The 26,399-nt window shown below is 36.1% G+C and overlaps 1 protein-coding gene across 11 annotated transcripts in view; it reads right to left on the reverse strand.

Annotated features, from left to right (window-relative positions):
• Positions 1–26,399, reverse strand: part of SLC9A9 (solute carrier family 9 member A9) — a 654,466-nt gene that overhangs the window by 175,267 nt on the left and 452,800 nt on the right. For all 11 annotated transcript variants that reach the window (XM_049100054.1, XM_049100056.1, XM_049100057.1 and 8 more), the window contains one exon: positions 24,308–24,461. In XM_049100054.1, coding sequence (XP_048956011.1) covers positions 24,308–24,461 — 154 coding nt within the window. The remainder of the gene's footprint in view (positions 1–24,307; positions 24,462–26,399) is intronic.

Here is a 26,399-nt window from a genome sequence, read left to right on the forward strand (position 1 = left end):
CGGTGTAGTATAAGGAGACCTGTAGGTCTGCAGGGCCTGACCTGGCAGGAGCTGGGGATGCAGGACACGGATTTTCCTAGTTTCGTGGGAAGAATGTTCTCTGGGGTTATGATTCTTTGACTGTTTCCAGTACTTAGGTATGATCAACTGCCATTTAAGCAGTGTAGGTATGACTAAGGATTCCAGTTACAGCTTCTGGGAAAGAAAGAGGTTTTTTGAATCCCCTGTAACTCTTTCTGGCTGAACAGACACAGGAAAGCATGGTATACAACAAGCCATCTCTAAAGTGAAGAGAGTAGGGTAAAGTGAGGAAGGCTGGAAAATTATATTTTGAGGCAAAGTTTAGTCATTTGTGTCACATCATGCTTTCTGTTTAGGATTTCTCAAAGCTCCCACAAAGTCTCCTGCCCTACTTGTATAGGAACCTGCTATACTGATGAGGTGAGAGCATTGTTTTAAGATCTTAAGCATAATAGTATTTTAAGATGTAACCTCATTTGCTACTTTTTTAATTGCTGCTTTGTAATGTTTTATCTGTTTTAATTACTGTTTTAATGTACTGCTTGTACCCCGAGGTGCTTCTGCGGATGGTACCATTTTCAGAAATGAAGGATTAAATAAACAAATAACTTCACAGGTGAAGAATCACATTAGTGAAACCTGTGTCTAAATGAGCATTTGTTATTTGCCTGGTGTTGAGTGTTAGTAAGCAGTAAGTCTCTCTTTCAAGCATAAGGATGGAGCTGTGACGTCCAAGGTCAGACACGGAGCATGGGTAAAACTGGGAATGGAAGGCAATATTCCCAAGGGCTCTCTTAGTTTCCAATAACTAGAATTCATGCTATCATGTTTAAGTTTGATCTTATGTTCTCAACAAGTCTTTAAAAGTAACAATAGCTCTAGTGAAGGCAAAAGTATATATTTTCCATTTAACTCTAGCAGCAATTGAACGATAGTTCTCTTGGCCAGGGAACAAATTTCATAGACCCAGTTCTCAATCTGAGTCATGTTACCTTTAGTCACACACTTGATAGCATTCCTTGGCTTAATAAAGTAGGAAATGGACTGCTGGCTTGGGGTTTCCTGACTTGAAGTAGGTGCTGTAATGACATAACTCCCCTCCATGCCCCCACAGCCACACTGAGCTTTTTATTTCTGTATTTAAGCACAGGCAAGGTCAAAACAATAGATGAAATTTCATAAAACAGTAGTAGTTACGCCTAGATGTTTTTACTGACTTCCTGAAAACACTTTGGAATCAGCTCCAACTGCGTTTATAAATGAAAAAGGAAATGAAGCTCAACACCCCAGCCACAGAATTCTTTGGTCCTGAATTGGCCAGATGCCTAGATTTCTTTTACGTAAACAGGGTCAAATGTGAGGCCAACCAACAGTAAACTAAAGATTCTGGCCTCCCAGATCCTCATGGTCAAAGATGCCAATGAAGTTGTCTAGTTTCCACAAAACTGTGATGCAACTTCTTAGTATGGAGAAACCAGGCAGATGGATATAATCAGCCCAGGGACCAGCACAGAGGTCTAGAGCCCTTGGAGCAAATGTGGCTCAGGAAGTGCAAAAGAAAATAACTTAATCATACTTCCTCTCCACCCCCCCCCACACACAAATACACACACACACACAGACCCCAGTTTCACAGTCTCCTGTGACTTTTTATTAATCTCAGATAGCTTAAAAAAGAGTCCTCTGGTCATTTGTAATCACAGAAATAGTCTCAGTTCAGCAACTATGCCCAGTTACATGTAATAATACCAGAATGTGAAGTTCATTCAAAGTGAGTCTGTAGCTTGGGTCTGCTGCAAGGATCAAGTCCTTCTTTCTATCCTCCTCCTCCTTTCCACCCTACTCCCACTTGGGCCTCTCCAAGGTCAGGGAACAGGAGGAGGAGGAGGAGTGATTAATGTGGAAGAAAGATAATGTCTGCCTGGCACATCTGTGGCCTTGTTTCCCTTTAGCTATGGCAGGTATTGGAAGCTTATTTGTGCAGGTGTTTGCCAGGGCTCTTCAAAGGCCCATCTACTGATGGGCTCTCTAATCTGTGGATTCCTGACATGGATCGTGTGTTCCATCCACCCTTCCCTTGGCTCTGAACATCTAACTATTTAGACCTGGCTTTCTTCTGCTGTGATCACCTCACCTCTCTAGGTGACATTCTAGGGCAGGATCTAAGACAATTCCACACAGGCTTTCTCTATTACACCACACAATCAATCAATAAGAAATAAATTCCTTAGGAATGTTCTTGGTGGGAATGCGTCAACTTCCCAAACTGTAGATCTCAGTCTGTTCAAGGCTTCTTTAGCCAGCTTCTGACCCTTAGGTTTCTCAGGTGAGTCAAGTAACAGGTCTGCCACTGGGTCTCTCAAACTTCTGTGGACATGTATCAGGTTTGCCAATGGTCTTGCTGAATCCCATCTCATGGTGTTAGGATGAAGGACAAATCTTCTCTGTCTTATTCCTTTCTCATGGGAAATGGGACTCATAAATCTACCTTAGCCAATGGCACGTGAGCAGATATGATATACATCATGAGCAAGTAAGAAGTTTTTAGAAACTTTGGGAGTTTTAGCCCCTTGCTCTTTCCTTTAGAGAAAGGGTCATGGGAGTATAGCATGTTCCAGTTAGGGCTGCTTCCTTAGTCTGGGTCTTAAAGTGAGAAAACAGATATCAGAACCTCCACCAACCTGCAGCCATGTAGAGTCTAGATAAGCTAAGCCACAGATGAGAGCCCAGTAGAGTTAAGTAGCCCTGGAGCTGACCCCTAACCTTTACATAATTTGAAAAAGAAACATATCTTTGTGATTGCTAATCATTTAGATATTTGGACTATTATTTCTCCAGTAAAAACTGACTTATACACTAGCCAAGTAGTGGCTAGGAAGGCGTTAAGAAATTTAGAGGGACTGTGTCCTAGAGTCTAAGTGAAGACCAAAGTTTCAAATAAGAAGAAGGATCTATTGAATTAAATGTTGTTGACAGTTGTCCAATAAAAATGAAAAATGAGGCTTGACCATTGGATTTAGCAACATGATGGGGGGCATCAAGACTAATAACAGTTTTGGTGGAATGATGGCTGTCACTGTGTTCAGAGTAGGTTTAAGAGAGATTGAGAGGCCAGGACTTGTAGACAGTGTGAGTTGAAACTCTTTTGAGAGATAAAGGACAGCAAAGGATGAGGCGGTGGCTGGAGGGGGGTACTGGAACAAGAAAGGTTTTTTGTTTTTATTTTTTAAAGATGAAAGTAATTAAACTGGTCTTTAAATTATTCAGTGAAGAGGACCAAATGACAAAATGAGAGAGAAGAGAGATAATATTGGAGTGATATCTTCCAATAAGTGAGGGAGGATGTGACTAACAGATGAATAGAAGGATGGGCCTTAATTGAAGCAAGGTCAGTTTGTTCCTCCTTATATAATGGAAGGTGGAACTTAAGGGCACTGATGCAAGGAGGCAGGTAGATATAGGGAGAATTTGCGGAAGTTATCTTTTGCTTGCTTCTGATCTCTTAGTGAATGGGGGAGATCATCATTGGAAAGAAAAAGTTGGGGAAGAGGTAACAGGGACTTAAGGGGAGGGGTGGGAAGGAGACAAGGTATGAATGAAGTTGTCTGGCAGAATTGGAATGTTAATGGGCGAGGGAACTTTAGGACATGAAGTGTTTGCGGGTTGAGTGCCCTGAGTGGTCTGGCCTTGCTGGAGGAGCCCCCAAAGTGCCTGAAAGCCTACTGCATGCTAAGCATTATGCTCAGACTGAGAGACAAAGGGAAGAGATCTAGACCTTGCTCTCAGGAGTTTTACAGTCCAAGGTAGAGAGCTGTCATTCAGATTCATCACTGAACTATAAATTCCTTCTGTGAAGTATGGTCTACTAGGAAAGGAAGCCTGGGGGCTGTGGTGAGAGTACCAAGCAGGGAAGAAGCTATTCTAGCTGAGGAGTAGGATGCTGGTAATGAGGCAAAAGTTCTCTGAGTGGATGACTGAAGCATGAAGGGCAAATAGGGGTCATCTAGGTAATGAGGGGGGGCAAAGGAGGGTTCTGGTAGAGAGAGAAGCCCTGAAGTGAGGAGGTAGGGTGGCCTGTTTGGGACAAATAGAAGTATTTCAATGTGGCTGACCTATGTGTATGCGTGTGTGTATGCGCATGTGCACAAATGTGTATGGACTCACACACATGCATGTTTAGAGGAGGGGCTTAGGTGTGACCAAGTGACTCCTAGAGATACATGTGTTGACTTCCATGATCAGCAGCATTTTGCCTTCCTACTTCCGTATGATGTATGTCACATACTTGAAACTCTTCCCCAAGTCCCACCTATTATTGCAAATACATTTAGAAGAAGCCAAAATTATAAAGTTGTTATTTATTTTTAGAGCATATATTATAAGTTATAGGGCACACTGAACAATCCAGGGAGAAGTTCATCATAAGATATAAATACAGGTGGGGATTCCAATCACCTTGGTATCCTACTGAATTACAGTCTAGGGATTTGGCTCAGTGATTGAAAAAAAAATCCTAGCCAAATGTTTATGCTGAGGATTGGAGGCAGAAATATTAAGTAAAACAAAAAATAAAAACAATGCTATCAACATACATCAATAGCTTTACAAATACATTTCCTCCTACAGCTTCATGTTTCTTTTGTTGCCAGCAAAAAAATTCTCCAAAAACTATCGCCTCAAAGTTTACCTTGAAAAAGGAAACAGTAAAAGTCACAGTTTACAAATGCCCTGTGTGACTTCTATTTAAAATGGTTTCCAGTTAGTAGTCCCTAATGGTGCCTTGGCTAAATTCCTACTCAAATGCTTTTGAACACCCAGAAAAGGCAAACAATTCCAATAACATTGAAAACCCAAAACAATGGAAAATGAGTGTTAGAATCTCCTAAGAGTTTTCAACAATCATAAGGCTTATAGAGTTATTTTGAGAAAAGCCATCAGGGGCCTATCCCTCCCTAATGGAATACCACATCGTTGCCAGAAACACACCTTGTTCTTAGCCCCACTATTGGCCCCAATTTAGAGAACTTGTACCAACCAAAAAAAAAAAAAACCTATGGCAAAGAGTCATAGGGCAGTGGTGGAAGGTAGGACTTGGGGGTGTTGTGCCAGCTATACAAAGCAGGGACTTTTGTCTATTCTATGCTTTACTGGTTGCTGGCACAGAATAGCTCAATAAATATTTGTTGAATGAGGGAAAAGATGGGGGACAGAAGCTGGCATCTGCATTCTGTGGAGTATATGTCCCATATGTAGAATTGTAGCCAAGGATGAAGGTGAGGCGATGCCAGAAGAACAGTATGCTACATTGGCTCAAAGGGCCTGAAAACTAACAGTGAGGACAACAGAAAGTTCTGCACACATACGGCATAGCTTCAAAGATGAATATTTGCTTGATCCTAGGACCTGGGTTATAAATGTTGCAAATTGACTTGCTAGCTATGGCTCCAAGAAAAGAATGTGATGAACAACCAGATGGACGTTGAGGGGAGCCAAGGGCAATGTGCACATCTGTCTGTTGGCAAATATGGAGTCTGGAGAGATTTCTCCATATTAAAATATTAGCAAAGACAAGAAAAGTAGCGTAGAGCTTATCAAGATATCCTATAGAATAAAGAAAAAGAAACATCTTCCGAAGATCTAGAAGAAATGAGCTTCTGGAATTATGGCAGAGTTTCAGAAAACTATTAGGCATCCTCAAAAACATGCAATAATTCTGGACCATAAGAAACAGGCTGGAAAGACACCAAGAAAAGAATAAATTACATTGCTAGTGTTTAACTCAACCTTACTAGAAAGCAATTTGGCAAAATACATTTTGAACTTTAAAGCATAGTCTATCCCTTGACTCCTTAATCTCATGTTTAAAGATCTACTTTAAGAAAATAATCAGAAATACAAAAATTTTTATATGGGTATATGCATACATAGAGTAATCATAGTATCATTTATGATAGTTGAAGATAATTCTAGCTTAAGATATATTCTAATACCAATTTAAATAAATAATCTTGGTATATTCATATGATTTTGTTATTCAGTCCTTAAAAATAAAATTAGAAACTTATCATGCTGTATTTTTTTTTTAAGATTTATTTATTTCAGGGATCCCTGGGTGGCGCAGCAGTTTGGTGCCTGCCTTTGGCTCAGGGCGTGATCCTGGAGACCCGGGATCGAATCCCACATTGGGCTCCTGGTGCATGGAGCCTGCTTCTCCCTCTGCCTATGTCTCTGCCTCTCTCTCTCTCTCTCTCTCTGTGACTATCATAAATAAATAAAAATTAAAAAAAAATAAGATTTGTTTATTTCAGAGAGAGAATGTGAATGGAGGGAGGGGCAGAAAGAGTGAGAAAATCTCAAGGAGTCTCCCCGCTGAGTGTGGAGCCCAATGCAGAGCTCTATCCCACCACCCTGAGATCATGAGCTCAGCTGAAATCAAGAGTTGTAAGCTGAACCCACTGAGCCACCCAGGCACCCCTATCAGGCTATATTTTTAAGTGAAAAAATAACAGATCTGAATTTTGTATAAAAGATTATTTGCCAAAAAATGTCTATAGAAATATATACTGAATGTTAACAGTAATTATCTCTATGTAAAAGGACTTCAGGTGAATTTTATCTTTATAAATAATTTTTTAGTTATCTAATTATATATAATAAACACATATTAGCTTATATTCATAAAAAAATAAACATCTGTTTAAATGCCTGGTACTGGCTAATGAAACAGCAAGAGATTACTATTTCAAACACATACATTTTCTCCTCTTTCTTTGAGAATCCCACGGAAATGACAAGAATGCTATACAAGCATGAATAGATCCATGACGACAGTATATTAAAGAAAGAAAAGGGCAGGATTATTTTGATGACTAGACCAAGATGAACTACAACCTACATGGATAAAGGCTGCAGACAGCATGATTCTGTGACAGAGCCTTGGGAGGGCCACACCAGAGGGTCAGGTAAGAAACCCAGGTGATGGTGGCCCCAGAATTCATTCCCAGCATTTCAGCTCAAGTTTTCCAAACAAAGGCAATAGTTTGCTTGGTGGAGGGAACTCATATGTGGGTGCTGTGCCTGAGGAGAGAGTCAAGAAGGCTCAAGGGGACATCAGGTGACCCTTAATGTCCAAATTGTAGCTTACAAAAAGTAAGAAAAAAGCAGCTTGTGCCACTGAGAAGCCAACTACTGAGATGCTTTTGTACCATCATCTCCAAATATGGGTGCTACCTCACTACAGACCAATTATATTCTACTTTACAAATCTAGCACTGAGATGGGTGGAACATTCTTCCTATTAAACAAGAAAAAAAAGAGCTAATGTTCTTCCAAACATTCCTTGTACTGAGTACAATGAAACACGCATTAAAGCATATTTTGCCTCTAACAGGCAATTCCCTGTCTTAAGCAATTTCTTCAAAGTGACTCTGTATGATAGAATCCAGCACTTATTTTTAAAAACTCCAGTTAAAAACACATATTTTGGCTATGCAATTGATCTTTAGGGTGAATGCAAAATGGGAGTTTTATTGCAACTCTTTGGATTTTATACAGTGATTTTTCCTAAACCATTTCATTAAGGTTTAAAATGCATACTAGCAGGTAAAAGATTAAAAAATAAGACTTTATTTTCTGAAGATAAGTTAAGGACCCTGGGAAATTAAATGATGTTGATCAAAACACTGAAATCTATTTCAAGCAACACTAGCTCACCGCTCACTTATAACCAAAATAAAATGGAGGGAAGGACAGGAAGTCCCACTGTGTCATACTTATAAAAATGACTTTTCTATATTGCTTTCACTCTATATTTTAGGATTTCACATTACCAGGAGTAGAGAATAGAAAAGGAGCATGAACATGTAAAAAAGATATGAGCATTTTAAGTTTTATTTCTGGGATGAGAAAGATATACCAGACGATTTGAAGATTTTTTTAACTATCATAAATGATATATCACACATGATATATCAGATATTTATAAAAGGCTGCATAAAATCAGAATGGAAGACCTTGATTACAAAAAAAGTATAGTAGGAAATTTAATGCATCTTATTCAGAAACTGACGTCTAGTAAAAATATAGGTAAGGACATAAAGAATTTGAGTAACATAATCAAGAAACTCAATTTAATATATATCTATAGAACTTTTTTCCCTCAAAAGTAGCAAATATACATTTGTTGCATGCCCAGGGAACATACACCCAAATCAGTCATGTACTTGGTCACAAAGAAAATCTTGTATTTTAAAAGTAGAATCATTATAGGCTATCTCCTCATAATTTGATCACTTAGAAATAATAAAAAGGGTATCAAAAATTGTAATCATTTGGTAAACTAAGAAACTTTTAAAAACTTATCTATCAAAGAGAAACAAAAACTGAATCATCTCAAATGTACTCATGGAATTAGGCCAGGATCATCAACGGATGCTAAAAACAGGTAAAAGATTGTTGGGAACAGGATATTCACACAGTACTCAAGTATTGAGCCATGGTTAAATACTAATTACAAAGGTAAAACTGTACCTTTACAGTGGAGGTTACTATCGTAACCATATGAACAAACTCGGCCTCACCAAGTGGAACAACCTGACCTAGTTTCCAGTGTATAGGAAGTGTAATAGAGAGAAAAATACATTAATTGATGCTATGAGGAAACAAATCTAGAATGTGGAATAGTGTGCAAAACAAATGACCTGGTTCCTTCTAAAAATTGGTGTCATGAAAGAAAAGAAGAAACTGATTTAAAGAGATTTAAAAAAAAAAAAAGACAAAGAAAAAAGAAAGAAAAATTACCAAATGCAGTGTATAACCTTGATTAGATCCTGAATTTAAAAACGTCTATATAGGGTACCTGGGTGGCTCAATCAGTTGAGTGACTTGATTTTGGCTCAGGTCATCATCTCAGGGTTGTGAGATGGAAAGCCCAGTTGCATTGGGCTCTATGCTCAGTGAGGAATTAGCTTCTCTCACTTTCTCCGCCACTCCCTTCGCCCCTCCAAACCTTGTGCAGTCTCTCTCTCTCAAATAAATAAATAAATCTTAAAAAACCTCTATACAATATATGTTTTCTTGCATTAACTGGGGAAATCTGAACATATACTGATATGATAAAAACTATTCCTTGTTTTTTTAAAAAATATTTTTATTTTTTTTAATTTATTTTTTTAAAGTATTTTTAAGTGTAATATTAGTATTTTGGTTATCTAAGAGACTATCCTTATTTTTCAAAGATGTATGCTTCAGCCTTTAGATCAGAAGAGTATGATGTTTGTCCTTACATTCAAATGATTCAGTAAAAAATAAAAGAATAAATAAAAAGTACTTACATGTTTAATATCTGTGATATACATGTATATGCAAAAAGGGTGAAAAAGCAAAATGGAAAAAATTATTAACAATGGATAAAGTGAGGTAAGGGGCATTTGGATATTTATTTCAGTAATTGGTTGAACTATATGAAATTGCCAATACATGACCATTTTTGAGCTACAAGATGACAACTTTACATTTGAATACGCCAAATACCATAGAAGACTCTGGAAAGGTGATTAAAGATCTACCATTAAAATGACTTCAGGGGGATCCCTGGGTGGCGCAGCGGTTTGGCGCCTGCCTTTGGCCCAGGGCGCGATCCTGGAGACCCGGGATCGAATCCCACATCAGGCTCCCGGTGCATGGAGCCTGCTTCTCCCTCTGCCTGTGTCTCTGCCTCTCTCTCTCTCTCTCTCTCTCTCTATCATAAATAAGTAATAAAAAAAAATAAAAATAAAAAAAAAAAATAAAATAAAATGACTTCAGGGACCAAATGGTTTTACAGCTGACTTTTAACTAATCTTTAAAGACTTGATCAGGGCAGCCCGGGTGGCTCAGCGGTTTAGCACCACCTTCAACCCAGGGTGTGATCCTGGAGACCCAGGATGGAGTCCCAGGTCTGGTTCCCTGCTTGGAGCCTGCTTCTCCCTCTGCCTGTGTGTCTCTGTCCCTCACCCGCTCCCCCCCGCCCCGTGTCTCTCATGAATAAATAAAATAAAATAAAATAAAATAAAAACTTAAAAAAATAAAGACTTGATCATTTCTATGCTATTTCAGATCATAAAAATATAGAATTGTCTTTACTTCATGTTATGAATATAGCACAACCTTAATATCTTAACCCAATAAAGACAGCTTCCACTCCCCAAAAGAGAAAAATAAAACTATAGGCTAATTTCAGTAATTATTATAGATATAAAATTATAGGAAAAATAGCTATTCTGAGAATATTGGGATAATTCATATCAAAACATTCATCAATATGTTTCATCACATCAATAAAGTAGAAGAAAAAACTATGTGATTATGCTGAAAATGAATTAAAATTCATCTGACATTTTTAATAAAAGCTCTGAGTAAAGTAGGGTTATTTAATGGGAGCTAGGTACTGCTCAAAGGACTTTAACATATATTTTGTCATTAAACTTCACATATTTAATCTTCAGAGGTATATGCTATTATCCCCATTTTATTCTCTAAGGGCAAATGGCTAGGAGGGGGATCCTGAGTCATATAGTAATTGTATATTTAACCTTATAAGAATCTGCTAAAGTGATTTACAGATTGGCCATACCATTTTGCGTTCCCAACAGCAATGTTCCAAGTAATGTTCCAGCAATGTCCCACTAGCAATTCTTTTCAAGCCTGTAACTTATGTTTTCATTCTCTTAACAGTGTCCTTCGCAATATATATATTTCATTTCAATGAAGTTACAATTTACCTTTTTTTCTTTTAGGGATGATGTTGGTATTACATCTAAGAATCCTTTGTCTAACTCAAGGTCATGAAGATTTTCTATTACACCTTCTTCTAGATGTTTCATATTTAACATTTTGATCTATGGCCCATTTTGAATTAATTTTTGTATAAAGTCTGAGGTTTAAGTGAAGACTCATTTTTTAAATCTTTGGATATTATATTAAATTTCTATTTCTGTGTTACAAATTACCACAACCTTAGAGGATTAAAACAACACCCGTTTAATAGTTCACAGTTCTGTAGGTCAGATGTCTGGCACAGTGTGACTGGATCTTTTGCTCAGGGTATCATAAGGCTAAAGTTAAGGTATGAGCTGGTCTGAATTCTTGTCTGGAGGCTCTAGGGGAAAATCTGCTTCCAAGTTTATTCTCACTGTTGGTGGAATTCAGTTCCTTGTGGTTGTATGCCTGTGACTCCCTTTTTTATGTCAGGGATACTCTTAGGAATTGGGGTTGCTCACATTCCTTGTATTCCTTACTTCCATCCTCAAGCAGCAACAGTGCATCAAATCCTTCTTGTGTTCTGAGTTTCTGAATTCCTCTTTTATGACCAGCCAGAGAAAACTCTCTATTTATAGAAAGTCTCATGTAAACACTTCCCAGATAATCTCCCTAATTTAAAGTCAACTGTGCCATATAATGGAATCTATGCTTGGCAGTAAAATCCATCATATTTGCAGGTCAAAGGAGTATGCAAGGCATGTATATAAGAGTGAGAAAGGACAGGAAATGTTGGCAGGCATTTTAGATTTCTACCTATCACAAATACCCAGTTATCTAATACCATGTGTAGAAAATACTATCCCTATTTCTTTGAATTGCCTTTGTACTTTTGTTAAATCAATTTCTTTGAATTGCCTTTGTACTTTTGTTAAATCAATGAACCATATTTGTGGGGGTCTATTTTTGTACTCTCTTCTGTTTAGTTTGCTTGTCTCTTTCATCAATATCACATTTTTTTTGTTACAGTAGCTTTGTGGCAATTCTTAAAATCAAGCAATGGGAATTTACATCTTAATTTTTCTTTTTCAAATTTGGTTTAGTTATTCTAGTCTCTTAAACTCAAAAATTAACTTTCTGTATCTACAAAATATTCAGCTGGAATACTGATTAGATTTGAATTAAATTTATGGACCAATTTATGGAGAATTAATAACTATGTTGAGTCTTTCAATCCATGAACATAGTATAACTCTCCATTTATTTAGGTCTTTCTTGATTTCTTTCACTGGCATTTTGTAGTTTTCAGTATACAGATTCTGAATGTGGCTTGTTAGATTATATTTTCTAAATACTTAAATTTTTTGGAGCTATTGTTAGTATTTTTAAAAATTAATTTCTGTTAAATAGAAGTGTTGAGTGGATATTCTTGACTCATTTCACATATTAGAAAGTGTTCAGTTTTTCACTATTAAATATGATATTAGCTATGGGTTTTTGTAGATGTCCTTTATAAGTTTAAGGATGTCTCCTTGTATTCCTAGTTTCCTAGTTTTTTTTTTTTTTGAACATAAATGAAAATTGTTTTTTTGCCAAATGCTTTGCCTGCATCAATTGATATGATCATGTTTTTCTTTAATGATTAATATGGTAGATTTCATTGATTGATATTTGAATATTGTACCAATCTTGCATTTCTAGGATCAATCTCATACAGTTGTATTTAGTCTTTTTATGTATTGCTGGATTTTATTTGCTAATATTTTATTTTGCATCTATGGTCATGAAAGATTTTGGTCTATAATTTTACTTTCTTGTGATATCATTGTCTGGCTTTGATATTTGAGTAATTCTGGCCTCTTATAATAAATTGGAAAAAAAAATGTCTTCCTTTTCTGTCTTGGGAGAGGTTATTTAGAATTAGTGTTATATCCTCTTCTAAAGAAGATTTTGCCAGTGAAACCATCTGGGCTTGGAGTTTTCTTTTTTGGAAGATGTTAAACTATAAATTCTATTTCTTTAATGGATATAAAATAGTTCAGTTTATTTCTTTCTGAATGGTTTTTGGCAGGTTGTCAAGGATTGTTACATTTCATCCATTTTATTGAATTTATGTGCATAGAGTTGTTCATATTATTCATGTCTTTAAGGTATATCATGATATTTCTCTTTCATTTTTGATATTGGTGATTTTCATCTTTTTATTAGTCTGGCTAGAAATTTGTCATTATTATTTATCTTTCCAAATAACCATATTTGGCTGCTGATTTTTCTTCTATTGTTCTTCTATTATCAATTTTAAGTTTCTGCACAAACCTTTTATCATCCTTCCTTTTGCTTGCTTTGGGTTTAGTTTGCTCTCTTCATCTTCTAATTCTGAACGATTAGATTGTTGGTTTGAGAATATCCTTGTCTTCTAATATAAGCATCTAGTGCTATACATTTATTTTTGAACAGTGCTTTAGCTGCATCCATAACTTTTGATATGCTATATTTTCATTTTCCTTTGTTTCAAGATATTTTCTAATTTCTAATACATATTGTTTATTTTGCTGTATCTGCATGCATTTGAAAAGAATATGTATTATGCTGCTATTGGGTTGAATTTTCTATAAATGTCAATTAAATCCAGTGGTTAATGGTATTGTTCAGTTCTTCTATTCTTTTGCTGATTCTCTGCCTACTTGTTATACCAATTACTTAGGAATGACTATTGAAGTTTCCAACCAAGTGTGAATTTGTCTATTTTTCCTTTTGGATGTACCCATTTTTGCTTCATGTATTTTAAGGTTATGTTACTAGGTTTATATACATTTTATATAGTTGTATCTTTCTTGGTAAGTTGACCCTTTTACTATCATTGTGTAATGTCCCCTTTATCCATGAGAATTTTTCTGAAGACCATTTTTCTGATATTAATATGACCACTCCAGCTTTAGTTTGGTGTTTGCATTGTACTTATATTTTACATCTTTTCCATTATTTATATTTAACCTACTTATATTTTTATACTTAAAATGTATTTCTTATAGACAGCATATCAGCATATAGCTGAGTCTTACTTTAACCACTTTGATGATCTCTTTTTTCAAAGTTATATCTTTATACCACTTAAATTGAATATAATTATTGACCTGTTAAGATTTAGAATTATCATCTTATTACTTGTTTTCTGTTTGTTGCTATTTTTTCTTCTTCTTCTCCTGTCTTCTTTGGGGTTATGTGAATTTGCTGTGCACTCCATATCACCCATTCGGTTTTTTACTATATCTCTTTGTTTACACTTTTTAAGTGGATGATCTAAAAATTACAATATAGGGATGCCTGAGTGGCTCAGTGGTTGAGCATCTGCCTTTGGCTCAGGGCATGATCCTGGGGTCTCGGGATTGAGTCCCACATTGGGCTCCCTGCTTGGAGCTTGCTTCTCCCTCTGCCTGTGTTTCTGCCTCTCTCTCTGTGTGTGTGTATAATAAATAAATAAATAAATAAAATCATAAATAAATAAATAAAATCTTTTTTAAAAAATAAAAATTACAATATAAATATTCAACTTTCACAATCTACTAGTTACTTTATTATTTGAGGTAGAAAGTAGAAAACTTACCACCTTACAGGTCTCTTTACCCATTCCCCTTTTAGAAAACTCCATAAGACAATGTTTAAATTTTTCTTAAAACAATCATATATGTTTGAAAGATATTACAAGGGAAAATATAGCCTATTATATTAAACAGATATTTACCATTTTTGTTGCTCTTCCTTCACTTCTGTTGTTCAAAGTTTCCTTCTAATATCATTTTCCTTCTACTTGAAGAAATTTCTTTGGCTTTTTTATTTTTAAGAGCAAGTCTGCTAGTGAAAAATTTTATGCTTACTTTTGTACAAATTGGATAATTTCTAATAATCTACCTTTAAGTTCACTGACATAGCTGTCATCATTTATTTTGCTGTTAATCCAATCCAGTGAATGTTTCATTTTGTTATTGCATTTTCAGTTCTAAAATTTCCATTTCTTTTTTTCTTGTAGCTTCTGTTTCTCTGCTTCTTCCCAGTTTCCATTTGTTTTCATTGTGTTTGCTCTTTCTGGAACATGGTTATAATAGCTGCTTTAAAGTCTTGATCCGCTCATTCCAAAATCTGTGTCATCTTGGGGTTAGTATATGTTGATTGTGTTTTCCCTTGTGAAATATTGAGATTTTTCTGTTTTCCACATGCTGACTAATTTTGGATTTATTCTGATAATTTTAAGTAATATGTTAAGTGTCTCTGGATCTAGATATGTTAAGTGGCATAGGATTCTCCTATGCAGAATGTTGATACTGTCTTTTCCCAGGCAATCAACCACATTAGGTCCAAGACACAAGTCTTAGCAATCTTCTGTTGCCTATGTTTTCAATGTCAGTTGTTTCAAAGTCTTTACAGTGTATTCAGATCTGTCTTGAATGTGTGCCATCCAGTGTTTTGTCTGGAATTTGAGTGATTCTCTACCTTGTAGTTTATTTCTCAAAGCCTTTGGTGTGCTGTTTAAGGTCAGATACATGTATACACAACTTGAAGGTGAGCTCCAAAATTTATACACAACTTTATTGGATCACTTTCAAGCCCTCGCAGGGCTTTCATTTCCCTACACTGTTAGGTGTTTTTCATAATTTTTCCATAATATTATGTCTGCATCAGAGCTCAAGCAGTGAGAAGATTAAGAGAAAAAAAATCAATGGAAATTCTTCCCAAGGTCTTAGGACCTGAGCTCCTCTGATTGGAATTTAAAGGTCTACCCAACTGTTGCTGCCATCACCACTGCTGCTGCCTCAGGATTGCCTGGCATTGGGATGAGACAGAATGAAATAAACAACAAAAATGTAACCAAGGGATTTCCCCCTTTCTTCTGACCCACAGAGGCTCCTTTCCTGTTCCTGTGCCCCAAACAGAGAATTTCTCTTGCAGTTCTATCTTCCTTGTTGCATAATTCTGGTCTTTGAACTCCTTTTGAGTCAGGTCAAGAGATTTCAGAGAGGAAAAAAAGGGAAATTCACTGCTGGTTTGATAGTACATACTCCGAATTCTGGTTTCCTTTCCCAATCTCTCTGCTACTATTTACTTTTAAGAGACTTTAGATAATTGATACAGGTATTCTGTTCAGGGCTTCTAGTTATATTTAGTGAAAGAGGCATGGGGGAGTATATATTACTCAGTCTTGACCAGAACTGGAACCCTCTCCACAGACTTTTGAATAATAAGTTTTATCTATTGAACTTAAAATTACTTTTTTCTCAGACTTCATCTATTACCAAAGCAAAGATACATCTATTACTTAAAGTAAGGTAACTATATTGGATCATACTTTATGATAATAGGCTAATAAATTCTCTTCGATACAGCAGAAGTTTCATTGTTTGGTAAACTTAATAAATGGGTAAAGCTTATTGATATCGATGTTCTCAAGAGTATGTTGGAGAAGATAAATAAGAACATGCCTAGTGGAGGGTAGCTGGTAGTGTGAAGATAAAGGCTGTTATCTCTGGAACTAGGACAATTCTGTACACAGAAAGAAAGCATATTAAAGAACTCAGATGACATTGGAAGCAAATTTAGGAGCTTCTAGTTCATATAGTTGGAATAAATCTGGGATACTTTTAGATCAGCAGTAAGTTATGACTGTTATCCAATATCTTTAATAGAATGTGTCAAACTAGATTGCTTTGAGCAATAAATATCTGGAGTTGTGAAACATTTTTTGGAAGAATTTACAGAAAATAGAACATAATTTTACATGGGGGTTAAGGTTGAGGAATATAAAGTATAAGTTTACATTTAAATGAGTAAATTGGTTTCCCATGTTTCATGACAGAAGTTATTTCTGAGGTGTGTATATTGATACAAATTAATACAAAATATTCAAATTGGTATAAAATCAATGTAAAATAATAAAATTTAAACAAATTGATGAAACAGCACAAATTAAGTATCAAATAAGATTCTAAGCAAAGCTTATATTAAGAAGAAAATAGAAGCATGCTCTAGAATTTTTCTGAGCTGTTAGATAATGGTAATGCTTTTTGTGAACATTTTTCTTTAAGAAGTTTATCATTTTGAATGCAGAAATAGGAGCTGCCTGTAAAATTGATGAATCTAGTTACTAAAAATACACTAAGGTCTCCAGAGGGTATTTTTTTGTTTCCCTTGTAAACTGTGTTTTCACAAACACAACTAGTAATATTTATATGTATGTATGTGTGTATATACATATGCCATAAGCAGTAAGAGTGGATAAGAAAAGGTTTATAGTTGGTCATTTGGATATTGTTCTAGAAACATTTGTTGAGCACTTACCGTGTGCCCTAAATTCTTCATACATGCAACATTTAACCCTTATAACAATAGAAAGAGGTAAGTATTATTATTATTCCAACTTTATAAATAAGAAAATTGAGGAATAGAGAGGCTGAATTTATTGCTTAAGGTCCCACAGCTCATAAGAAAAGGAGGCAAGGTTAGTACCCACACTGTCCAGCTTCAGATTATGTGTGCTGATTTACTATATTAATATACCAATATTAATTGGTATATTAATTAATATACCAATGAAGCAAATTGTGAAACATGCATGAGACTTTGGATAGTAGAGATGGAACACAGCTAGATATTGAGGGAACTTAATTATTTGAATTCCTCCATTATATTAAATTGACATTTCCTTGCCTCAGTAATAAATGAAGTCTGTAAGCAGGTATATTTAACTTTGCTATTGTTTAAAATTACAAACACTACAAAGGATAGTTTTTCCATTACATCTGTGTGTATTCCTATGGTGGCTATTATTAGAAACTTTGTAGTCAGCAGGTATAAATGATAAAGAAAGCATTTTAGCATGGCATTACATTTTTAACTAAATTAATGATAGCGATGGAGCCATTGGACTAAATTATTCACTCTACAAAGGACACAGGTCCCGTCTGCTAATTTTTTGTGTGATATGTGGAAGAGGCCAACAAAAGGCTGACATGGAATCCTGAATGGGGTTGGGAGACAGGTGTGCAGGTGACCAATTCCTACAATTCCAAATTCCTGTAAGTGAAAAAGACAAACTTCCTTACTTGGCAACATTGGACCAGGGTTAGCCTCGTTTACCTTTAACTGTTCTAGGTCAAAGAGAAAATCTGCACCAAAACATTTCTGTGCTGCATAGCAAGTCAACCCAATCATTCATGATGGATGAAGATTTCCTGTGTTTGTTTTTAACAGGCCTGTCTTAGTTATAAAAGCACATCTCTTCCCCTGCTCCCCACCCCCGAGAATTTGTTAATCAAGGTAGATTGCAGGCATCAGCAATAAGCTCATTTATTTAGGACCACAGAATACGCTAGTTGGGCATTCAGGCCTGGACTCAGGCTGCCTGGGCTGGAGTCTGGCTCTGCAGCCCAGCAGCCCAAACCTGGAGCAGTTTGCCTGGCCTTACACACCCTAGGAGGTACCTATTATTATCCTATATTATAGATTAGAGGCTAAGTCACGGGGAGGTTATGTGCCTTATACTTTCTTACCTAGCATCTGGCACAGATTAAGTACCTAATATAAGCTATTACTAATTGAGATGTTAGAAGCCAAAATTCTGGAAGCTCTAGAAGTCATCTTGCTGAGGACACTTTCTAATGCTGTCTGGAATATAAGTTCTGTATTGCTCTGGTCTATAAGGCTTTTTATACTGTGACCAAGATATTTTGAAGAGATGGGTCCAGCATTCCTATGTGGGGGAGCCCAGGAAAGGTTTGCACTGTCTATATGCTCCGTTCTCATGTGCTTGGTTAGCTCCATGCGGTGCCCTGTCCTAAACCAAGGATGGGGCTACCAACCAAATTGGTTACTGCTACTAGAGAGTTCTCTGCCTTGTTGATCTTTGAGGTTTATTTGTAAGCATGTGTGATCATTTGGTGGATAATCCTGTTTACTGGCTTCTGTAGGGAGAAGACTGATACCCTTGATCTCTTGTTTCCTGGCTAACAGCAAAGCTAATCCTTGGAGACTGAAGGTTGGCTTTTCCTACCACCAGTATTAATGTATTCCACAGAAGGGAGGAGATCCGGATTCTAATCAAGAAACCATTCTTCTTTCTTTTACATAAAAACCTCCAAAATAATACTGCAGGAGTCTTTCTTTTTTTTCTAGAATTTTAAGAAACAAAGTTCTGTGATTTTTTTTTTTGAAATGCTGCATTAAGAATATTTTATTATTTTTAAAAACAAAATAAAATAGCTTGAGGACAAGAAATTTGAATGCGCTTAAGACAAAGCTTAACAGAATTTATTTTATTTATTTTTGTTTCGGTTTTGTTTGTTTGTTTGTTTATTTATTGTAAGAGCAGGAGGAGGGGCAGAGGGAGAGAGAGGGAATCCTAAGCAGGCTCCACGCCTGGTGCAGAGCCCAGTGTGGGGCTCAGTCCCCCAACCATGAGATCATGGCTAAGCCAAAATCAAGAATCATACATTTAACCGACTGAGCCAGGTGCCCCTTATTTAAATTCTATTAGTTAACATATAGTGTAATATTGATTTCAGTGGTAGAATTCAGTCATTCTTCACTTACATATAACACCCAATGCTCATTACAAGTGCTCTCCTTAAAGCCTATTATCCATTTAGCTCATCCCCTGCCTACCTCTCTTCCGTCAACCCTCAGTTTGTTCTCTATAGTTAAGAGTCTCTTATGGTTTGCCTCCCTCTCTCTTTTCCACCCCCTTCCCCTATGTTCATCTGTTTTGTTTCTTAAATTTCACATGTGAGTGGAATCATACGGTATTTGTCTTTCTCTGACTCACTTGTTTTGCTTGGCATAATATACTTGAGCTCATCCACATGGTGGCAAATGGCAAGATTTCATTCTTTGTGATGGCTGGGTAATATTCCAGTATGTATACTTATATACATATATATACACCTCTTCTTCATCCATTTATCAGTCGACAGACATTTGGGATCTTTCCATAATTTGGCTATTTTTGATAGTGTTGCTATAAACATGAGGATGCATGTGTCTCTTTAAATCACTACTTTTGTATCTTTTGGGTAAATACCTAGCAGTACAATTGCTAGGTCATAGGGTAGTTCTATTTTTAACTTTATTTTGAGGAACCTCCATACTGTTTTCCAGAGTGGCTTCACCAGCCTCCATTCCCACCAAGGGTGTAAGAGGATTCTTCTTTCTCTGTATCTTTGTGAATACTTGTTGTTCCTTGTGTTTTTGATTTTATCCATTCTGGTTTTGATTTGTATTTTCCTGATGGTGAGAGATGTTGAGCATCTTTTCATGTGCCTGTTAAACTTCTGGATGTCTTCTTTGGAAAAATGTCTATTCGTGTCTTCTACCCATTTCTTGACCGGATTATTTGTATTTTGGGTGTTGAGTTTGAGTACTTTATAGATTTTGGATACTAACCCTTTATCAGATATGCCATTTGCCAATATCTTCCCTCATTTCATAGGTTGCCTTTTAGTTTTGTTGATTGTCTCTTTTGCTGTGCAGAAGCTTTTCATCTTGATAAAGTCCTAATAGTTCATTTTTGCTTTTATTTCCTTTGCTTACAGAGACATGTCTAGTAAGAAGTTGCTACAGCTGATGTCAAAGAGGTTGCTGCCTGTGTTCTCCTCTAGGATTTTGATAGATTCCTGTATTTAATTTCCGTCTTTCATCCATTTTGAATTTATTTTTGTGTATGGTGTAAGAAAGTGGTCCAGTTTCAGTCCTTTGCATATTGTACAATTTTCCCTCAAACCATTTATTGAACAGACTTTTTTTCCATTAGATATTTTTTCCTGCTTTGTCAAAGCTCAGTTGACCATACAGTTGTGGGTCCTTTGCTGGGTTTTCCATTCTGTTCTATTGATCAGTTTTTGTGCTACTACCATGCTGTCTTGATGATTACAGCTTTGTAATACAGCTTCAAATCCAGAACTGTGATGCCTCCAGCTTTGGTTTTCTTTATCAACATTGAATTTTGTGGTTCCATACAAATTTTAGAATTGTTTGTTTTAGCTTTGTGAAAAATGTTGGTGGTATTTTGGTTGGGATTGCATTAAATGTGTAGATTACTTGAATTGTGTAAAGATCATCCTGAATTTCTCTAAGCACAAGATCATTGCTGTTTTAAAGTCATTTCCATTGAAGTACAATTCATCTTACTACTATCGGTTGTTATCTTACATAAAACATTTCATCTGCATCCTACTATGCTAGTTTGAGGCTAAGTGGCAAGTTTTATTGGGGCAAAAACTAACTCAAGTAAATACTAATAATTTAAAAGAGAAGTAAAATTAAATCAAGAAAGGAAGGGAATGTAAAGTGTACAAATAAATTATATATCAAGTGAGAATGTTTGAGTTTATTCAATATCACATTTGCATTCTGGCTTCTTGGGCTTCTCCATTTGTGTCATTTTATTAAAGCTCCAGTTTACTTACATTCTAGTATTTTACAGAAGGAGTCTGACATGAAAGTTGGTAAATGAGGTATTGCTCTATAAACAAGCAAAGCCTTGATAAATACAGTCTAAAATAATGGACAATTATCATTTAGAAGCTATGATTGAATTGAAGATTTTTTTGATAACACTCTAAAACATGACAGGGAAGTAGAGCATATGATGATGGTATTGTTCATACATGGTTGAATCAAATTTATGTCATGTTTGTGTGTACACTTATATACATATTAACTTATGTCTCTATTCTTTTTTTAAAATTTATTTTTCTTATTTTAGGGGGGAGAGGGGTAGAGGGAGAAGGAGAGAGAGAATCCCAAGCAGGCTCCATACCCAAATTGGAGCCTGATGTGAGGCTCAAACTCGAAACCCTGAGATCATAACCTGAGCCAAAATCAAGAGTTAGATGCCCAACCAACTGAGCCACCCAGGAACTCCTATTCCTATTCTTTATGCTTATTCTATTATGTTCTATTTCTCTCCCATTAATCAATGCATTGTGACTCTTCCTTCTTGAGTTAGCCCCTGCCTCCATCCAGCAGAGGTGTAAGAATTTTAAACTGAGGGCTTAGATGTGCCTGGCCCTGGGGCAACTCCATTCAAATCTGGTAATATTTATTATTAGCCCTATCTTCATTTGGGGTTAGGAAGTCTCAACTGGTGGTTATCAAGATGTAGCCTTGGAACCAGAAGCATTAGTATTGCCTAGAATGTGGTAGAAATGCAAATTCTTAGGCCCTGGGTATTCATATATCTATGAATTTCAGTTTTCCTTCTCTGATTTTTTTCATGACTGGGTGTCTGATCTCTCTGACTGGATTTCTGCCAATTCCAGATTTTACACACTAGTTCCTAGCTGAGATTTCCACCTTGTCTATTATAATGGAGCCCCTTTCTCTAAATACATCATGGTCCTGTCCTTAATGCTCTCCCCTCCTGGCTGGTGGCCAAGTCTGGCCTTGAGTCAGTTGGGCCATTTGCAGCTAATTCCCATTGGGGCATCTCCATGTCCTGACAACCCCCATGCCTTGCCCCTCAGCAGGCCATAATAATGCTGGCCTAGGCTGACCTCCAGACTGGTTGCCTGTGGATGCCATTGTTACTATCCTTCCTTATTAGGCCCTGTCATATAACCTAGATAGTCATTCTAACCTGCCAAAAGCCCCATTGTTATACTCCCCTCTCCTTGTTGTTTTGGATATCAAGAGACTGCATAAGCTATGACATCTATTTGAAATCAATAGTACCGTTAGAAAACACTAGGGGAGAGTTAGGTAAACACTTTAGGGGCAAAACATATTATTGATTTGGGGGTGACTGCTTCAGGATGAAGAAAAACAACAGTAGAAAATAAATTACATTTGAATTTACTTCAGAAAATGTTGATGTCACTACTTCATGTTCTGAATACTCTAATTTACCTGATAGGGTACTTAATTCTTTTATTTTGTAGGGATTAGGATCCTGTAACTTTTGTTTTCCAAGCCCTAATATTTCCATGCATGGATCTCCCTACTGAAATTTATTTTCCAGAAACTTGAACACACCACTATCTTGCTAACACTTCACAGGGGACCTGGTGTTGTAGAGTTTAATGCAATATGTGTGCTCATCCATTGGAACTTACAAGTAGCTACTACTGTGAAGGAAATTACAGGTCACATTTATATGCCTAGAAAACAATTCAACAAGCATTTCAAAAACACTCTCCATTCACCTTTGGTCAAAGTCTTTTAATGTGGTTAGCGATATTCACAGTACTTCAAGAAGTTTTTTATTTCCTTGAATTTGGTTAAATGTATGCATGGCCACTTGGCCCAGTTTAAGCATAAGCTCTCTTGTACTAAAGTTTTGAGTCTTGTTTCTGCTTCTTCTTTGTCAGATGGATAGAAAATGATCAGTAAGTGCTTAACAAAAAGCAATTTACCTTGTGGTTTATTCATTTAATGTTTTATATAGCAATTATTTATTTAATTCTACTATGTCCTAGGCACTGTTTTGGTACTGGAATAAGAATCCTTGTCTGAATCTTTCTGGAAGTCATTTTCCAGTCAGATGGATCTTTTCCTGTTAGATATGATGGGTATGGACTTGTCTTACAGAGATTGGGTGGAGACCAGGGAGGAGCTAGCTGCACGATCATCAAGATGTATGGCATCGAGAGATAAAATGTGATTTACCTGAAGCACTGTTACATTTAGGGATATGAAAATGAGAACCCAGGTCAAAAATATACTTAAATAAAGGCAAGAACATTTTAAAATAGATTCACCGATTTTTACAATTGGCACAAGCTATCCATTTTTGTCAAATTTCCACTTTGCCTATTATACTAGAACCCTGTCAGGCCCTTTCCCTAAACACAAAGCATATTTAAATATATAATTACATAAATACATCATACATACATATTTAAAATCAATGGATACCACTATCCACTATCTATATACTTTAGATTTATGACAATCATCTTCCAGGCATTTCTTGGAGGGCCCCTGACTGAAGCTTCATTGCCTTTTCCCTTGAGAAACTGTTTAACCTATGTCTATAGGATCCTTCTGGCTAAACATATGGTTCGCTAATCAAATATATTTAAGGATCTCATTTGTCCCTAATTCTATCCCAAATGCTATAAGGAATTAAAAACAAAACGAATTTACTTTCTCCATGATATTACAGCTTTTTTTTTGTATAAATCCCGTTGAATTGTATCTTGAGGACAAGACCTGTGTGTTTCTCATTTTTGTAAACTCCAGGACATATTACTTGTATTCCATAAGTATTTTTGGATGGGGAAATTCATAGATACATAAATTTATTTCTAGAGACAGACTGTAAACAGCACTCTGAGATTTCTAGGACTCTTGGAAAAGTCAGTTCATTTGGTGATAGGTCTAGGAGAGGACAGACTGTTTCACCGTGTGAATGAAAGTCAACTTCACCCCAGGGAAAGTTAATGCATAGACCAGTCATTGTACCCTTGACCAAATGGTACCCTTGACCAAATCAGCAACACCAGAAATGAAACAGTGTAGCAAAGACTTGTAATGATATCCTTTGTTAAATAGTGTCACTCACCTGATCTGAAGCCAAGTCAGCATGGGGGTCGTTCCTCCTCCAAACACCCAGACTGTGAAGAACACGAGGAGCAGTGTGGTGGTAAACATCATTTGTTTGGGCTGAGATTCTGTGTCCCGAATAGCTAGGGCAAATGCTATTGCTCCTCGCAAACCTTACAGGAAAAATCAAGAGGGAATAAGAGAAAGTGAATATCTGCATGAATCTCATTCTCATTTTCCTGTATTCATCTTTATAATTTTCTAACAAACACAATTACTTTTTTAAAAAAAATATTTTATTTATTTATTCATTCATGAGAGACACACAGAGACACAGGCAGAGGGAGAAGCAGGCTCCATGCACGGAGCCTGATGTGGGACTCGACCCCAGGACCCCAGGATCACGCCCTGAGCCAAAGGTAGATGCTCAACCACTGAGCCACCCAGGTGCCCCCACAATTACTTTTTTAAATTAACCTTTTGAGATAATTATAGACTCACATGCTATTGTGAGAAATAATATACTTATTGCATGCCCTTGCCCACTTGCCCCCCAGTAATAGCATCTTTCAAAATTAGTATAATATCACAGCCAGAATTCTGATATTGATACAGTCAGGATCCAGTACATTCCCATCATCACCAAAGTTCCTCATGTTGCACTTTTATGACCATATCTACTTCCTTCACACATATCCCTTCCTTAATTTCTGGCAACCAGTAATCAATTCACCATTTCTATAACTTTGCCAGTTCAAGAATCAAATGGAATCATGCAGCATGTAATTTTTTGGAATTGGCCTTTTACACTCAGAATAATTCCCTGGCTGTTCATCCAGGTTGCTGAATGTATCAATAGTTTATCTTTTTTTATTGTTGAGTAGTATTCCACTGTATGGATGCTCCACAGTTTGTTTAACTATCTATCTGTTGAAGGATATCTGGGCAGTTTTATGGCTATTAAAAAAAAGCCTGCTGTGTTTATAGGTATACGTTTTCACTTCTCTGTGGTAAATGCCCAGGAGTATAATCATTGATTGCATATTTTTAAAAGAAATTACCAAACTGTTTGCAGGAGTGGCTAGATGCCATTATATTCTTACCAAGAATATAGAAGTCATTTAATTTCTCTGCATCCTTACCTGCATTTAATGTTGTCACTATTTTTATTTTAGACATTCTGGTAGGTGTCATTGTGGTTTTAATTTGCATGTTTCTTTCTTTTCTTTATTTACTTTTTAAAGTAGGCTCCACACCCAATGTGGAGGCCTTAATTTGCATTTTTCTAATAACTGATGGTGTTGAACATTCTTTAATGGGCTTATTTATTTTCTTTATACCTTCTTGGTTGAAATGGCTCCTCATGTCTTTATCTCATTTTCTATTTTTTCTTTACATTCTTTTAAAAAAAAGTCTCATGTTCTAATTGAATTACTGGATTTTTGGTTATTGAGTTTGAGAGTTCTTTATATATTCTAGATAATATCCTTTGTTGTATATATAGTTTGCAAATATGTCCTCCCATTTTGTAGCTTTGTATTGATGAAGTCTAATCTTTTGATTTTTCCTTTTATGAATCATGTGTTTGAAGTCAAGTCCAAGAATACTTCACTTGGCTCTAGGTGCCAAAGATTTTCCCCTATGTTTTTAAATTTTATTTCTAAAAGTTGTATAGCTTTACATTTTACATTTTAGTCCCTGATCATTTGAATTAATTTTTGTATAAAGTGTGAATTTTAGGTTGAGATTCTTTTTTTTTTTTTTTTTTTTTTTGCCGATGGATATTTACTTTTTTAATTGAATTGATTTTGCAACTTTGTCAGAAATCAGTTGGGTATATTTGTACGGATCTATTCCTGGGTTCTCTATTCTATTCCATTTATCTATGTGTCTGTCCCTCAACTAATAGTACTCTGTGTTGATTACTGTAGATATATAGTAGCCTTTAATATTGGATAGAATGATTCTTATATTTTGTTCTCAGAATTATTTTAACTATTCTAGGTCTTTTGACCTTCCACAAAATTTAAGAATAATACTGTGTATAGCTACAAAAAATCTTTCTGGGCAAATTACTTTTAAAAAATCAAATGTGTCAGACAATAAGGAAA

Source organism: Canis lupus, chromosome 23, assembly GCF_003254725.2.
Source record: "Canis lupus dingo isolate Sandy chromosome 23, ASM325472v2, whole genome shotgun sequence".
Classification (NCBI taxonomy): domain Eukaryota; kingdom Metazoa; phylum Chordata; class Mammalia; order Carnivora; family Canidae; genus Canis; species Canis lupus.